The following is an 18,203-nucleotide window of genomic DNA, read 5'->3' as shown; positions in this document are numbered from 1 at the left end:
AAATAAAAAATAAATAGAAAATTTGCACGGATCTCGATGTAAAATCCCACGGATATAGCATCGACTGAAACTTGGTTAAATCCAGCCGACTGATATTTAGCAATTCCGCTTTCTAAAAGGCAATGGTCTCCAAGGAAACAAAAATGTCTACTCCCTCCGTTCCAAAATAGATGACACAACTTTGTACGAACTTTGTACTAAAGTTAGTACAAAGTTGAGTCATCTATTTTGGAATGGAGGGAGTATTTACTAAAAACAAAAACCTATTGCACTTCACTATGAGAAAAATGGGAAAACCACAAAAAGGTACTAGTGAGCAAAATGTTGAGAGGCCAAGCAGTTCACTTAAAGGGAATAAAAAGGTCACTTGGGTATTAAAAAAATGCAGTTCACTCACCTCCGTGCATCGGTTCAGATACCTAAACCCTTTTTGTGGTTCATTACCCTCGTGCTTCCTAGTCTACTTTTCATTGGTACTGAGCCAGGCTTTCCACAATAATCAAAAAATATATGGGGCTCGTGGATGTTCAAACTCATGATCAGCGCCTAGACATGCAACCAACTGAGCTAGATGATTCCCTTTGCGAGAAGATTGAGTTTTTTAGCACTTAAATAGTCCCACCTCGCTTTTTTATATGAAATCTTGCCGATTTAAATAAATTGACGAGTAGCTTGAAGATACAACAAGCCTATGTATGTGTGGATGTCACTGGTGGAAAAAGGGCCTTTGGTCGCGGTTCGCAACTGCCATTAGTCGCGGTTGCGCAGAACGGGCGCGACTAAAGGCCCCCCCCTTTAGTCGCGGTTGCTTAAGAACCGCGACTAAAGGCCCGTCCACGTGGGCGCCAGGTGGCCGTCGGGGCGGAGGACCTTTAGTCGCGGTTCTTCTGGCCAACCGCGACTAAAGGCCGCCGCAGGTTTAGGGTTTTAGCCCCCCCCCCCTTAAACCTGTTTTCTGTTTAATTTGTATTGTTTTATTTCTTTTGTGCTTTATTTTAATTTTGAAGGAGTTTCATATATTCTACGGTACTACATACATGCATATGAATGTACAATTTCAAATAAATTTGAAATTAGAACCAAAAAGAATTCAAGAGGAATATACAATATATATTCAATATCATCGGATGACCATATACAATTTTGAACAAGTTTCCATACATGATTTAATGCATATAAAGTTCTACGTCCTCGTAATAGTGTTCTCCTTTAGGATGGAGGACTTCCCTGCTGAACCATCCAGCTAGTTTCTCTTGAAGTGGTCGGAAGCGAGCTTCTGGACTAAGCATCCACCGGAGGTTATTCCTCTGAGCATTGGTATCACTCGGAACCCGCTCAGAGGTGTATCTCCGGATCATCTCACAGACATAGTATCCACATAGATTGGTCTCCGGTGGCTGAATATCCCCAGCATTCTTAGCCTTTAACATTTTGAATTCTAGCTCTTTTTTGAATTCACCGACCTTTGTATCTACGAACCGTCTCCAAACCCTACGAGGCAAAGAAAATTAAATGAACAAGAGAGTTATTAATTAGTTACTTGATATTAGGAAATGAACGAAATAGGCCGATCGATATAGAGCGCAAATGAATGAAAATAATTACTTCTGCAACATTCTTCTCATGCCGCCCCAAAGCTTTGGATCCATATTCACAGAGTCGTGGACGAGATATTCTGAGGTGTTAACTTTAATTACTAGCAGAATCCAGTGGAACCTGCGGACACGATACATGCACAGTACGTCATGCATAACTCATCGATTAGCCGGCCACATACCATGCATGGAGTAAACAAAAGAGAATGTGCTCAAGACAGAAACACTCACTCAAAATGGTAAGGAAATAGAATATCACTTTTGAGTTCCTGCTTTGTAAGAAACTGCCACAGGTCTGCCTCCACGTCGGCGGGGTAACGCTCCAACACATGTCCATTAACGATGTGTGGGTCAATGAACCCAACATCATGGATGTTCCTTACTCTGCATTCCTTAATCTTCATTCTGCATGTATAATAGCGGACACAACAATATAGTTAGGACATATATATAGTGCAGGCAATATGAACGAGATGGGGTAGAAATTAATAAATCACTTACAGAACGTAGCAACTGATGATAGATTTATCGAGCTCGCGCAGATTGAAAAGCTGGAACAATTCACTCAGTTCAATCTGCACCAGCCGGTGGGGCCTCCGTGGAAGCCACGCTACTTCTCCGCTGCTGGCTTCCGAGATCCGCTGGATGATCTTCATGCTGCACCCGAGCTGCATCTCTTTCGGCTACTAGTACACTCATGGTTTTCTTCATCACATCCATTTCCGATGCCAACCGCGCCACAACATCTGCTTCCCGATCCATCTTTCTCTTACGGCTTCTGTAACCGTACGGGTCATCGTTCTGGGGGAACCCTATTTTCCACGGAATGTGCCCCATGCCTCGTACACGTCCTCCGTGTTCAGGATTCCCGAGGGCTTTTGTCAGCGCGTCGTTCTCTCTGTTGAACTTGATCTTCCCCTGTTGAGCATCCCTCATTGCGTTAATAAGGGCTTGGGTGGGTTTAATTAATTTGCCCCGGTAAACACACTCCCCTGTCTCCGGGTTCAGCGTTCCCCCATGCCCGTACCACCAGCTTTTGGCCCTAGGGTCCCATCCCTCCGTACCTGGATGAATTCCTCGCGCCGTCAGCTCGTTCTCCATCTTCTCCAACCTAGGCACCCAAATGCGATACCCTCCTGGCCCCATAACATGATTGTACTCCTTCTTAGCCGCATTTTCCTTATTTTTTTTCGATATTTGAATGAACTGCTCCGATTTCTTTTGCTTCACAAATTCTGGCCAATCATGTTTCAGTTTCTCATATTGTCCTTTGAAATCCGGAGTCTTGTTCTGCTTGACAAAGTCATGGACTAGATTTTGCTTGAATTTCCGGAATGCGTCGGCCATCTTATGAAGAGCGAACTGTTTGACTAGCCTCCTCCTCTCCTTGTTTTCCTCAATCTTGTTACCCTCCTCATCGAATTTGTTGTATTCCGGAGGTAGAACGAAATGTTCCATAAGCTTCTTGAAGCAATCTTTTTTTGTTCTCTTATCGACAAAAGTGAAACCATCAATTCGTGCCTTCTTTGGCTCATTCCACTCCTGGACGGTGATCGAGACGTTGTCTCTAACAATGGCTCCGCATTGGCTGACAAACTTGGTGGCGTTCTTGCGGGGCTCCAGCGGCCTGCCGGTTGCACTGTCGACAACCTCGATGGTGCATGTTTCTCCTTGTTTCATCGTCTTGGTTGCGCCACGCTTTGACGACGTACTCGATTGTTTCGACGATCTGGCCGAGGGCTAAAATAAGAAAGAGTCGCGCGCATTAGTACACACATATTTATTCAAATCAGTTAGTTTGTATCACCAGAGGCTCAATGTATATATATACCTCGGCGCCGGAGGTGGTTGCTACTTCCATTTGAAGATCGTCGTTTATCGACGTTTGTTCGGCATCATCTTGCTGACGGCGCCCTTCATCTTCATCGTCAAGGTTCAGATAAGAAGAGATATCATCTTCTTCTTCTCCGGTCGGCACATATAGAATATCGCCGTTTATGATGCCGAACATATGTGCTTCACCGTCCGGATCATAGTTGTCCATAATCGGGTCAGCTCTATCGTCCGCCATTATGTCAGTCCTGAAAACATGTAGTAAAAACAAATTAATTAAGTGAAGAAGGGGGGCGGTGGCGGTGGCGGTGGCGAAAGGGCGGTGGCGAAAGGAGGGGGCGAGGAAGGGGTGGGAGAGGGTGTCGCGGTAGAGCGCGAGACGGGGCGGCAGACGACGGCGTCACGGAGAGGGGAGGCTTGGAGTAGACTGGCTAGGGTTTGGCCAGGGATGCGGATGGAGACGAATATATGTGGGGTCGGGATGGCCCATGTGCAGGGCGGGAGGTGCTGGCCACACTCTTTTTTCTTTTCTTTTTCATTTCATTTCATTTTTTCTTTTCCTGTTTTTATCCTTTTCATCTTTAAAACAATTCAGTATATCAAAATATAGCAATGAAAAAAGATATTTGAGAAATCATAAAATGTATGTGAATTCAAAAAAATGAATCATAAAATGTTCATGGATACAAAAACATTGTGATTTTGCAAAAAAAAAGGTTTTCAAAAAATATTGATGATTTTGTGGAAAAAACAGGAATAAAAACATATTGTGTATTCAAAAAATGTTTAGGGATTTCAGAATAGTTCACGTATTTAATTTTTTCACTGATTCATGACATATTCGTGAATTTAAAAATTATTCGTGTATTTCAAAAAATTGATTTTATTAGACACAAAAAATTCTTTCACGTATTTTCACGTATTTAATTTTAAAAATTCTTTCTTTTTTTCTTCTTCCTTTTTTTTCTTCTTTCTTTTTTTCTTCTGTTGTTTTCTTCCTTTTTCTTTTTTTCTTCCTTTTTCCTTTTTTCTTCCTTTTTCTTGTTTTTCTTCTGTTTTTCTTTTGTTTTCTTCTTCCTTCTTTCTTCTTCTTCCTTTTTCCTTTTTCTTTCTTCTTCTTCTTCCTTTTTCTTCTTCCTTCTTCTTCTTCTGCCGGCGCGCGGAGGACGGCAGGCAGGGCCAGCGGGCGGCGGGCGGCGGGCGGCGGGCGGCGGGCAAGGGCGCAAGGCACGGGCGGCGGGCAAGGGCAGGGCACGGGCGGAGGCGGCGCTCACTGGGGACGGGGGCGGCGACGCGCAGGGCTTCGGCGTCGGCGTCGGCGTCGGGGCAGGGCTTCGGCGTCGGCGTCGGGGCAGCGCTTCGGCGTCGAGAGAGAGGAGAATGGGAAGTGGCAAAACTGCTAAGTGCAGTATTTATAGACGCACCTTTAGTCGCGGTTGGAGAGGCGGACCGCGACTAAAGGTACCCTTTAGTTGCGGTCCGCCTCCCCAACCGGGACTAAAGGATTTTGGCGCCGCTTCCGTTCCCGCGCAGAAAGACCCTTTAGTCGCAGTTGGGGACAACAACCGTGACTAAAGGGTACCCTTTAGTCGCGGTCCGCCTCCCCAACCGGGACTAAAGGTCTGTGCTAGAACTGGCGCGGTGCGGTGGGATGTTTAGTCCCACCTCGCTAGCCGAGAGGCTTCGACAGTGGTTTATAAGCGCGGCTGCGCTCACCACTTCGAGCTCCTCTCAAATGCAGGCTTACGGGCCTATTCTGTCACTATGTGCCTGTGGGCCTACTCGGCCTTCTGCGGGCCTGAATCCTGGCCCTTTAATGGGTTTCTAGTCGTATTCAGGCCGTGGTGGCCCAGTAGGTGGCATATTTCCTTTTTTCCTTTTTCCTTTTTTCTTCTGTTTTTTTCTTCTGTTTTTTTCTTATGTTTTTCTTCTGTTTGTTTTTTTCTTCTGTTTTTCCTTTTTTCTTCTGTTTTTTTCTTCTGTTTTTTTCTTCCTTTTTCCTTCTTTCTTCTTCTTCCTTTTTCCTTTTAAAATCAAAAACATAAAACTAATTCATTTTAAAATCTTAAAAATACAATTATATATCAAAAAAATCAGAAAAATAAAACTAATTCATTTTAAAACCCCTTGAAGGTTTGACAAAAGGTTTGATACATCATTCAGTTCATCGACCAAATACAAAGTTTGGTACAATAAATTATTACATATCAATTCTTCCCTTGTGTCCCTGCTTGCTTACGATTGTGCCGTATCCATGGAGCATCCTCATCATTTAACTTAATGCTTGGGTCAATGTTCACTTTGAAGGGCGGAATTTCACCAAACATATTATAATCTTCTGACATGTCTGTCTTGTCCTCCACTCCCACGATGTTTCTTTTCCCTGAAAGAACAATGTGGCGCTTTGGATCATCGCATGATGTACTGATCGTTTTCTTATCTTTCCGTTTCCTCGGTTTGCTACTCATGTCCTTCAAATAAAAAACCTGAGCGACATCTTTGGCAAGGACGAATGGTTCGTCAAGGTAACCAAGATTGTTGAAATCCACCATTGTCATTCCGTATTGCTCGTCCACCTTTACCCCACCTCCTGTTAGCTTGAACCATTTGCACCGGAACAAAGGGACCTTAAAGGAGGGTCCATAGTCAAGTTCCCATATCTCCTCTATGTAACCATAATATGTGACCTTTTGCCCATTCTCGGTTGCTGCATCAAAGCGGACACCACTGTTTTGGTTGGTGCTCTTTTTATCTTGGACGATCGTGTAAAATGTATTCCCATTTATCTCGTACATATTTTATCAATGACACACATGCATGCATATTTTATCAATGACACACATGCATGAAAGGTTCAAGTTGCTAACCGCGATCGAGGAGGAAAAAATAAATGAGGAACCTCAATTGTGGCTCCAACACTTCATATCATGTTTGTTTCACCCTCTTAGGGCATTTCATCAAACACCTTGTGTGCATAAGAGGAACCAAAAGCAAACCTACACCCCCTTGTGAAGCTTGTGAAGAGAAGTGGCACCAAATGGCTAAGTGAGCGTGCTGAACTGGTATATATAGGGGAGGAGCTTTAGTCGCGGTTGGCCTGGCCAACCGCGACTAAAGGCCTTTGCGCACCTTTAGTCGCGGTTGGCCTGGCCAACCGCGACTAAAGCCCCTCACGTGCACCAGCTGGCCACCGAGCGCCCTGGGCCCAGGCCTTTGGTCGCGGTTCGTCTGCCGAACCGCGACTAAAGACTTCATTAGTCGCGGTTCCTACAGTTTCGCGACTAATGGGGCTGGACGGAAGCCTCTTTTTCTACCAGTGTGTGCCGGCTACATGTGCTAACACAAGAAAAAAAATGACCCGATAAAGAAGGAGATACGTGCACGCTAGTGGGATTTCTCTAGTTTTTCGCACGTCGTCCTCACATGTTTTAACTCTGTCTACCGCTGAATTGCGTGGTTACCTGATCGATAAGCAAAGTTAGCGCGTACCACAGTCCAAGTGGAATCGTGATTCCCTTAAGAAAGCCAGCGTACATAACAATGTATCCATTAATTGATCGACTTGGGAGGCATGGGTGCAGCTAGTTTCAAGGTTTCTCTGGAAAAAAAAGCTAGCTTCATGGTTTTAGTGACCTAAATACTCTTATACTCCCTCCGTCCGGAAATACTTGTCATCAAAATGAATAAAAGGGGATGTATCTAGATGTATTTTAGTTCTAGATACATCCCTTTTTGTTCATTTTGATGACAAGTATTTTCGGATGGAGGGAGTATTTCTTTCCGGAGGGAGTACACACTTTAACTTTGTCTAAAGGGCAAACTATATAAAATTTGATCAAGTCTAGAGAAATTAATGTGAACATTTACAATAAAAAATCAATATGATGAATCTAATGACATTGATTTGATATTGTATATGTTAACACTTTTGTCTATAAACTCGGTCGAATTTTTTAAGATTGACTTCTAATAAAGCTAATATGTTGAGTAAATAAAAACAAAAAGAGTACAAAAAAATGTTCGAATTAACGCCTTGATCGACCTGCCTTTCATTTCTTTGTTGGGGACTAGATTAGGACATAATTTCTTCCATACCCATGAAATTGTATGTCGACAAGCAGAAGGGCAACAACAGAAGGGCGTTGTGGGTGCGAGTGGCGGATAGATGGTGCCCCAATGGCATCCACTGTCCGTCGAGGACGCGACTGAGTAAATCATAGTGGCATGGCCTACATCCATTACCTTGGCTCCCATGGCCCTAGGATGGTGGCGAGTTCATCATGGTCACCTTCTTACTCTAGATCGAGATCCGATAGCCGTGCTAGACAGACCATTATAGGGGAAGAGAGGAGCTTGCGAAACGTTGAATCAGGGCATGCAATGCGCCATTGTGTTTGCCAAAGTTTTTTTCACCGGTTAGAAGCCCGCCTCGCTCAACCGACTGGCACCCACAAACGTAATAGATGGACACATCTACTGTTTTCCCTCACAACATACATTAATTATGTTTGCTTAGGGATTCTCCAGCGCCGGCCCTCAAACCGTCCCTAACCGTCCGGAGTGCATGGTCCGGATGTGTTTTTTCATCCAACACGGTTCTGCATCGGCCCGTTCGGCGGCCCGGACACACTTGCACACTTTCTCGCTCGAAGCCAGCTACCACATTCATACCAGCCTAGAGCCGAGGCTGACGCTCACTAGAGCCGGCATTGAAGCGCCTCGACGGTCGAGACCGCCGCCTGATGTGCACGCCTTCTCTATGCAATTAAATGGCATCCATCTGCCCTGCCTACATCCATTCAACCAGCGTACTGAGGAACATACTCCGGCACCACACGTTTGTTCCTGTGCCCGTCGGCATTAAACACCTCTCCGGGTGGCTCCTCGCATCCGCCCGCTATATAAAAGTGTCTAGACGCCCGTCAAGAACCACACCTCACCTCTGCATTGTCCGTCTCCTCCTTGTAGAACACTTGCCATGGCCTCCGGCGAAACAAAAGAAGGAGTTCTCCACCTTTGTACCGGCCTGGACTGCCCGGTGAGCCACCCCCGATACAAGTTGGCTTGCCGGTAAACCCTTCGGATTTGGCACCACCACCATCTCCATATCCACCCCCTCCTCGCCCGTATAGGCTGGAAAACGCTGTCTCCCGGAAAATCAGACACGAGCAACGGTGGTAACGCGTCAGGTAGGTGGGGAAAGAAGCCATGTCGCGGAGGCTGGCACGTCTTTGGCCATCGCGGATAGCGAGGAAAAGTAGATCATGGGAGGCGGTCGACACTTGGGTCCCATGGCCATCGCCACCGCATCGCCGGGTTACACAACCGGTGTCTTGCCCGATGAGCGGGGGCGTAGACGACGGTAACCTTCTTCGCCCGCCCAAAAACCAACCTGGTTTGTGCTTCACGGAGGCGGAGGGAGGCTATTCTTCCCCTCTCCCTGAAGCATCTCCCTCCAGGGCTCTCGGTAGTCCGATGAGCGGGTTGCCAGAAAGAGGGAAGATATGTCGTGGCAGTGGAGACCCTCTAGCGCTAGCTGTAGACTAGTTTTACTGTAGCCAGGTATAGTTTAGTTAAAATATGCCCAAAATGTAAATGTATTCGTCCGGTGAGTAGCAGTGTCTGGAGACGAAAATTCGTAGGAGTGCTCGTCCTCGCCTGCTCACGTTATCGCGGTACGCTTGTTCTCGTTGAGATCAGAGACTGGACTCGTACTAAACGCAGTATATGCTGCTGCACGCAACGGCATCATTACTTTACATATTAAAGGATTCTGGTGCGGACCAACGGCACAATACGCGCCGTTTCATCACGCCGTGAAACAACAACGGATCCCCGTACAATGCAGCACATGCGACTGGATACCTGGGTTGCTTCACGTACGTCCACACCTACACTTCGGTACACCAACTACAGATCAGGAAATTTGATACATGAACTTTTGCACACACGTGCACATCAGACTAATGATGGTCCTTAGGCCTTGTACAGTATAAGTTGCTTAGACTATCTACAGTCGGACGTCCTAAACCCCATGTACGGTTGGTCGGACGGTTAGATCATTGACGTGTAAAAAAAACGACCTAGACGGACTCCTTATACTGGCCTTATACGCCCGAATTGACCAACACCCCTTATATCCATCACAAATCTAGGTTAGATATGGGGAGGCCCGGGTGCGCTCGTCACATCGGACCAAGCCCATGCCGGCCTATCTGCCCCCCGCATATATTTGCCCACATCGGTTCCCCAGACTAAACCCTAGCCAGTTTGCTCCACCCCACTCCTCTCCGCCCCAAGCTGCCTTCTCAAGCATGGCGGTCGGCGGATCCAACTCCGATCAGTCCCGATCCATTGATTGGTGCATATGAGCCCGACCGAGTTCGGATTCGATCCACCAAAAATCCATTGCGTCAGCGCAATGGGCGCTCAAACTTTCTAGAGATTTCATCATGGACTACATACGGATGTATATAAACATATTTTAATGTATATTGTCCGTTGTGGAATCTCTAGAAAGACTTATATTTAGGAATGAAGGGGTACACAAGAAGGTGCCATAAACATTATACAATTTTTAATGTATGATGGGACCCTCTAGCACGACCCATACGACCGAGGAGGCCATTGTACATACAATGGCAAGTTTACAACATTTTGATTCCTAAAGAAACATGGAAAAAATTCTAACAACAACTTTTCTAATACTCACATGGAAAATTTCATAATTATTTTTTGCTACTTCGCTAAAAGAGCATACATTCATAATTTTCGTAGTGTTCACATGGCAATTTCTGCAATGCTCTCATGGGAATACATGATTTTTTCCTCTATAATCGCAAGGCAACTCTTGAAATACCCCTACTATTTTTACATCATGAAAAATATATATTTTGTATGACTTTGCAGGGAAAACTAGATAGTGGACCAATGGAACTTCAAATTTTGCTGTTTTCCTTCTCATGTCATGACAAATTCATTTCCCTATGTTTTCTAAAATGATGGCAATTAATGGCATGGCAAAATTCATAGATTTTGTACAATAAATTTGACGTGCTATGTTCCAATAAAAAGAACTTGTGATGGTAGCCACAAGTAAAAATGTCCTGCTCAATATAATAATTTTGCCATTGTCAGACTTTTTTTTGCCATAACTACAATTATTGGAATGTAGTATAAACCTTAAGCTACCCATGGCAAAACTATTTTTTACCATGGCTAATTTATAGCTAAAATGAAAGCAAATTTTCATGTAATGAACAAATATCACAAATTAAGATGACATGGCAGAAACATCGTTCAATTTTTTTCCCATGACATGTCTATATGTGTTACATAACTTAAGCTCGCATGGCAAAACGATCTTGATTTTTTCCATGGTAACTATATAGATGTAGAACTACTACGTAAGGTGCCATCGCAAAATTATATTGAAGTTTGCCATGACTATTATATAGATGTAGTACAAAACTTGAACTGCCCATGAAAAAGAAAACATACAATTTTGCCATGTAAAAAGTATAGCGAAAAACCAAGGAAAATGTCATGTCATGTACTCCCTCCGTTCCTAAATATTTGTCTTTTTAGAGATTCAACCATGGACTACACAAAGCAAATTGAATGAATCTACACTCTAAATTATGTTTATATACATCCGTATGTAGTCTATAATAAAATCTCTAAAAAGACAAATATTTAGGAACGGAGAGAGTACATAATTGGAGGTGAATAAAACATCAGAATTAGTCAAATCTAAAAATCACAACATGGCAAAAATGACAAATGTGTGTAAAAATTACCACGACACTACTTGTCATGATGTTGAGAAAAAAAATGAAGCATAGCAATTGTGTAGCATGATGTGTACACAAATACATGCCATCATACTCTTAAAAACAATGGACATAATGGTCAATTCAAATAATTTTGTTCTTCTAAGAAAGATGGAAGATTCAGGATTTTGTCATTGGCATATGACAAAAAAAAAGGAATTGTTTCTCTAGAAAGACGAATTTAGGCATTGTCCATGCTACAAAGGAGAATTTTGCCACATGTTCAACAATTGCCAAGGCATCTATAAAAAGTGCCATGGTTAAAAAATAAAAATATATTTTGCCATGGTAGCTCGAACCCCAGCAACAGCCGCTTGGTGGCACGCCGAGGCCGTCGGTCGCCACATGTTCCTCCTCCTGCTCCGTCCGTTTTTTCTTCTACTCGGGTGAGGCGGCCTCACCGGCCAGCGGCGCCCGGCAGATGCGAGCGAGCAAGCGAGACGGCCCCGCCGATGCGCCCGCGTGTGCTGTCTCCTTGGTGTGTGTGTTGTTTGTGTGACAACGGGATGGGACGTGGTAGACGAGTGAGGGAGAGAGCTATACAAATCGGATGGTACATATGCAGTCCGACCATCTTGTCCCAATGGAACGGTTCGTCAATTCCCGTCAAGTCGTAACATCGTTGTACCGGCCAAGTCAGCTATCTACACTTTTAAACCCAGCACAAATTTCGAGGATGAATTAATATCACCTGCATGTGGACGTTCTATTATTGGTCCACCTACCGGGAGCACGCGAGCTCGTGTGTACTATCGCCGTTCTCTGTCTGGAGATCTAAACCTACGCTTTAATACCATGTTATGAATGCAACTTGTCTTTATTGCATAGCCCAAGGGGTGTAAATATATTACACAACACTTGGGTACGTAGAAAGGAAACATAGGACTGCTAGGCCTATGCTAATACTACTTCCTAAAAGTATTTTGATTCCTAGGAAAACTCAAGATCAATATTTTTTGTTCTGATTAACCATAGGCACGTGTTAGGTTGGAACATTTGACTTTTACCATGTAATACATGATTTTATAGGTTAATTACTAGTAAATCAAATGTGTCTTCTCTATTGTGGAATGTTCAGTTCCCATGCAAAGAGTATTGTCATGTAAATATTTACTAGACCTTGCCTCCTCCGGCTTGTTTCAGTACTAATAATTGTTAATTATTGCATCATTGTTGTTTAGTTTTCTACACAAAAATGCCTTTTGACGTGATAATGTATGTGCTTTTGCATTTTGAGTTGAATCTGTTTCATATTGTGATCGGACCCTTCCCCGGACCATGCACAAGCGGGAGCCCTATGCACCGGGCTACCCTTTTATCATACATTGTATCTTTCTAATATACCAATTGTACTGGCACCCAAAAATAGCCGAGAAAGAATGAGATGTCATATAGTATTGTTTTTCATCCCGAGCTCATTTCAAGGCCGCTGTTATTCTCTTTTCTCCTTTCCAAAGGCAAATAGGAAAAGAACTCAAACGAGTGCAATAAAAGGAGTTCTGAAATATTTAATTAACAGTTGCAGAAGAGAACTATCTTCTCTAAGTGTTTAGTGTGGCATTGTCTACATGGTTACAAGGCTTATAAGAAAATTTCATTTGTGTCATGCCATGGGATGTCACCAACAATGTAAGAAATTTGAATGCACATTGTTGTTTCTCCCATTCAATCTGATCGACTAGGCTTCATTGACCCGCGAACTAACCCGTGGTAGGATGGTTAGAGGGACAGTGGTACTCCCAGCCCACCAGGGTTTTAGTCCTAGTGCTCGCATTATTCCTGGATTTATTTCAGGATTTTCGGCGACGCGCTTTCGGTGGGAGAGACGTTCCCGTCAACGACGAGGAACCAACGATGACTTCGTTAGTCTCAAGATGATATGCCGACTCAATCTCTCGAAGGTGCTCATAGGGGTAGGGTATGCGTGTCTGCGTTCATACGGGTGAGTGTATGCACATATGTATGAGCGCTTGCGTCCGTACTATGTTAAAAAAGACTAGGCTTCACTAACCCCATCAAGCTTGACAGGTGGTAAAACCTGCCATAGAATGAGTTTTAACCATTGGAGATGGTATCTTTTGTACTTTTGAGAAGCTTGCGATGAAGGGGAAAAGGGCTAAGAATAGAACCTATGCAAACTATGACCATGCATAGTTAAGATGATGATGTAGAGGAGCCATGTGTGGCGATATATTTAGTCGAGGCTAGCATGTCTGAAAAGACCTTGACGACAGGTTGTGAGCAACAGGGTGAAGACCCAAGTCCAATCCTATACAAGTGCTCGAGCAAAGACGGTGTCAAGGTGTTGAAGAATATATTTCTCACGGTGGAATCTATTCCAACTATCTTCCGTATCTACCCAAACCATCGGGAGTATGTCTTTTCAGATGCACCACAAGTTTGATAAGTTCTGAGTTAATCTAGTATTTCCTCCGTATTACTCAAGACAAGTAATATGGATCGGAGGGAGTAGCTAGATATGCATTCCGTACAATAAAGGCTGCATATGATATAAGTTTGTGGATGGTGCATGCTATTCACATATTAGGTGATATCTTCAAATTTCAACTCCTCCTGATTGGTTTTAGAAAGTATGATTTCGCAATTTTAGATGACTGAAAGGTAACTATTTCTAAGTAATATTTGAGAACCATCTAATTTAAACAAGAGATTCGTGTAACTACAAAAAGAGAAAAGTATGTTTTTGGTCCCTCAAGTTCTTCAAAAGTATAGACTTAGTCCCTCAATATTTGTTGGTATACATTCAGTTCTTCAAGTCTCAAAACCGAATAAGTTTGGTCCTAAACAATATTTTGAGCATGTTGGCTGGGTTTGACCATGTTGACCAGGTTTGCTCGATGAAGAGTAAATTAAAAAATAGCAAACAAATTAAAAGATCAGAAATTTCATGACGACCAACATGCTTGGGTACACTAGGAGTGTGTAAATTTTTGTGGTCAAATAACACATGAGGAGCTCTAGCAAAAAAAAAATGGCTTTCTTTTGTGAGCCAAGATTTGTATTTTTTTGCCACAAACTCCTCGAATGTCGAAACACCACACAAATTTGAAGAACCTAGCACCCAAACATCTTTGTTGCCACAAAATTTCAGTTTTTTAGATTTTTTTTAATTTACTGTTCACGGTCAAACCCAGTCAACATGGTTAAACCCAGTGAGCAGCCATAAAATCTGGTTTTAGATCAAGGTTATCCGGTTTTGAGACTTGAAGGACCAAATGTATACCAAAAAATCTTGAGGGACAAGTTTATACTTTTGGGGAAGTTGAGGGACCAAAAACATACTTTTCTCCTACAAAAATGAAGAGAATCTTGATTGGGTGATTTTAAATGTTTACTGAGAAACAACTATTTCTAAGTCGAATGAGCTAAAGACATTCCCTGAAAAGAATATCCGGTGAAATCCTGAATATAATTATGAGTGGGGTGTTTACCTCTTGTCCGCAAGTAGTATCCGGAGTTCATCGATGGGCATCCTTCCTTCAAAATTTTCTATATTGATGTCCATAAAAATTTTGTTGTCAATTTGACAAAGTATTTCCGTGAGAACTTTCTTCATGTCAGGATGCTGTGATACAGAAACGAAAGCACTGCAATCGAATTGCTCCTGTAGTCTTCCGTACACTGCCCTGGCAAGAGTTGTCTTGCCCAGTCCTGCCATTCCAACAATGGAGACTATATTTAGCTGCTTCGATACACCATCGGTGCCATGTGCCAGTTTCCTTATTACCTCGTCCCTTGAAACTTCAACACCAACCATCTCTTCCGGATCTTTGTTTAGAGCCGACAAGCAAGGGTCAGCGGCAGATAGGCTAACCTGATAACAAACAATTTCGGCGTTCTGCCTACGTCTTCTGTTGTTCATCTTTTGAATATTTTTTATGATGCCATTGATCATATGTCGTAGCTCACGTCTATCCTTGATTCGCCTTATAGCAAGGATCGCCTGATCCATAAAATTTGATTTAGGAGGCGGGAAACTCATTAGGTAGGAGTCGACAATATTTTCCGTCGCATATGAAAGGTCCCTTGCTTCATTGGCCGAGAGCTTAACCGCACCATCGAGCTGGTCCAGAGGCACCACTGCCACTTTTTGCAGGGAATCTTGCATGAACTCCAGCTCCATGCAGAGGTACCCTAGTTCTACTGAAAGGGTCCGGTAATCTTGGATAAGCAGGAGCACCTTAGACAGCAGGGAGCCCAAGCTTCCCGTTGCGAGATCGACTGATTCGAGCATGTGATACGCTCTGGTGTATCTGTCAAGAAGGAAGATATGGTGGGATATGTTAATGAAGGAGGAAGAACACATCCCATGTTGGTATGATTATCGTTCGAGGAACACCAAAATCAGTACCTGCTATTGACTTGCGTGTTCTTTTTATACTCCAAATGTTCTGTTTCCTCTTCTTGTTCTTCGGTCTCAGGTTGTTTATCCAGGGCTGTGTGCTCCTCTTCTTCCGTGTTCTGGAAAGAGGAAAGGTACAACAAAAAGGGGATGTCATGTTGTTGCAGGTGGAAACTATATGTCATGTTAATGGATGCATTGGAGCAGTCAGCTAGCAGTGTAAAAATATATAATACCTGGCCTGTATCTGAAGTACCGTCAGCATCAACCTTATTCAGTTCATCAATAATTTCTCTTATATCAGGCCTTTTCTCTCTGTCAAACTCCACACACCTTAATGCTAATTTGGTGCATGTTCTGACCTGCTCTAATGTATGCCTTGGCACTGTTGCCTGCAGCTGTTTTCTCCAGTTTTCGTGTACCTGCAAAGTTGGAACACAACACCAAAAGGTGGCATGCACTGGCATAGGTAAGACACAAACAATATATTCTAATTTGGTATGCTCTTCGTAAACATTTACTTACAAGCTCAATGAATTCCTGCGAAGGCATATATGGATAATTCTGGTTGCCCTCATGTCCAGCTATTATGTGTATCATTATGACACCCAAGCTGAATATATCAAACTTGGGCGAGATTTGCTTCTTAAAGAGGTATTCTGGTGGCATGTATCCACTGCATGCATGACATCAAATACAACTATTTATATGATAAATTGATTACTCCATAAGTCTAGAAATATAATCTAGACAATTTAGAAAAACACCGAGTAAAATATGGACACAGACAGGCACACATCTCACACTACATGCGAACATTCAGTCAATGCTTTTTAGAAGGGACTTGCGGAGGTTTGAGATTGAAGAAATCATGACATGCTCCTCACTATCAAAGTGTTTGTGTCCTACCACTGACAAAAATCTATTTTGTTGACAAAACCAAAGGTTTGATCTCTAGCAAGCTAATACACAACCACCTCCACTAACCATACATAAGTCTCTTTTGTCTTAGCAGTCAAGGTGAGAGACTTTACTCTGTCTGTATCGTTTTTCATTCAAAAATATAGTAAAAAAATAAACAATGTAAAAATTTTATAATGTGGAATGAACTTAATAGAAGGATCTAATGACGTTGATTTCTTGAGTTCTAGTGGTGAAACAGTCAAAAGATCAGCCATTTCTCACACAAACTTTTCAAAACATTAATGGTACACAAATCTTTTTCACTAGGGCATACATTTACTGATAGAGGCCAACCATATTTCTCATCAGGCATGTTATGAATCAACTTACAGGGTTCCTGAAATATTTTCTGTGACACATGTTTGCATCGAATCAGCAGGAAGTCTTGATATACCAAAATCGCCAATTTTTGGTATCATGGTCCTGTCGAGCAATATATTTTCGGGTTTCAAGTCGAGATGGTAAATTGGATTATCAGATCCTGTATGCAGGTGCTTCAAGCCTTCACAAATCCCTTTAATTATGTTATAACGTGAATACCATGTAAGTCCGCATGATTCATCTGTAAATGCAGACAGGAATTGTGTTGGCAATAAGGAGGGGTCATTTTGCTTACATGCATTCAAAATAATACAGCCCAAAAAAGTAAAGGACAGTTATATATACCAGAAATATGATCCTTGAGACTTCCTCCCTGTAAGTACTCTAAGCAGAGAATTCTTTCTTCCACCGAAGCGAGCACACGTTTCCCATCATATTCAGTAACTATATTTTGTATTTCATAGCAATAGCCAACTAACCGTACAATATTCGGATGTTGAACCCCAATTAGATTCATGAGCTCATTGTGAAACAGGGCTTCACCATTACCAATTTTCTCACTGGATGAATCATATTGGTTATTAAGTTTCTTCACGGCAATCACCTCCCCATTATCAAACACTCCCTATCAATTAAATATTTTTTTAGTATGGCACATGTGTTATATAGAGATGTAGAGCGATCACGTAAAACATGCAAGGGATAATGATCATACCTTATAAACTACTCCAGACCCACCACGACCAATTACACACTCTTCCGAAAAATTATTTGTAATATCTTTTAACAATGTGAGTGGAAACGCGGGAGTGTCTTTTAACCCCATGTTCTCCATGGTGCATGTCTGAAGTCCAATCTATGCCTAACAACAGAAAAATCGTCCCACGTAAGATAAGTGCATACCAAATCTGCAGAAAACATCAACAGCTGAAAACTAGAGATGTTGCTATAGCTTGGACATGCGCCTTCGAAGTCCTTTCTTCTCAATATGATACGATTTGCTTTATAATTACGATTTACTTTTATAAAAGCTAGCTGATTATTTTGTTAAGCAAGCCAAAGTAGTACACTAAATTTCGTACCTATTATAAACGATGTCATGACATGGAGATTACAGAACAGTGGCAAACAAATTAAGCTCATGCAACAAATAAGACACGACGATTATGCCTGGTTTTCAGACCAGATTCTGCTATGCTGCGTGCTCGTATGTTCATACTCGATTCTAATGACTTGCTCTATATCAGTGGCAAACACCGCAGGTAGCTGTATGCTTCACCGGCATAGGTGGTGTAT

General features: G+C 42.7%; 1 protein-coding gene across 1 annotated transcript; it reads right to left on the bottom strand.

Moving 5' to 3' along the window:
* Positions 1-14,708: 14,708 nt before the first annotated feature.
* Positions 14,709-17,757, bottom strand: LOC119320608 (cysteine-rich receptor-like protein kinase 6). The gene is made up of 7 exons (XM_037594635.1): positions 17,623-17,757; positions 17,253-17,532; positions 16,917-17,148; positions 16,149-16,299; positions 15,860-16,045; positions 15,633-15,742; positions 14,709-15,534 (listed from the first exon to the last, which is right to left on the bottom strand). The coding sequence occupies exons 1-7, from the start codon at positions 17,740-17,742 to the stop codon at positions 14,709-14,711; spliced, it is 1,905 nt and encodes a 634-aa protein (XP_037450532.1). The 5' UTR covers positions 17,743-17,757.
* Between the last annotated feature and the right edge of the window lie 446 nt (positions 17,758-18,203).

Source organism: Triticum dicoccoides, chromosome 6B, assembly GCF_002162155.2.
Source record: "Triticum dicoccoides isolate Atlit2015 ecotype Zavitan chromosome 6B, WEW_v2.0, whole genome shotgun sequence".
Lineage (NCBI taxonomy): Eukaryota > Viridiplantae > Streptophyta > Magnoliopsida > Poales > Poaceae > Triticum > Triticum dicoccoides.
Note: the sequence above shows the minus strand (reverse complement) of the source record. Positions and strands in the feature narration are given on the sequence as shown.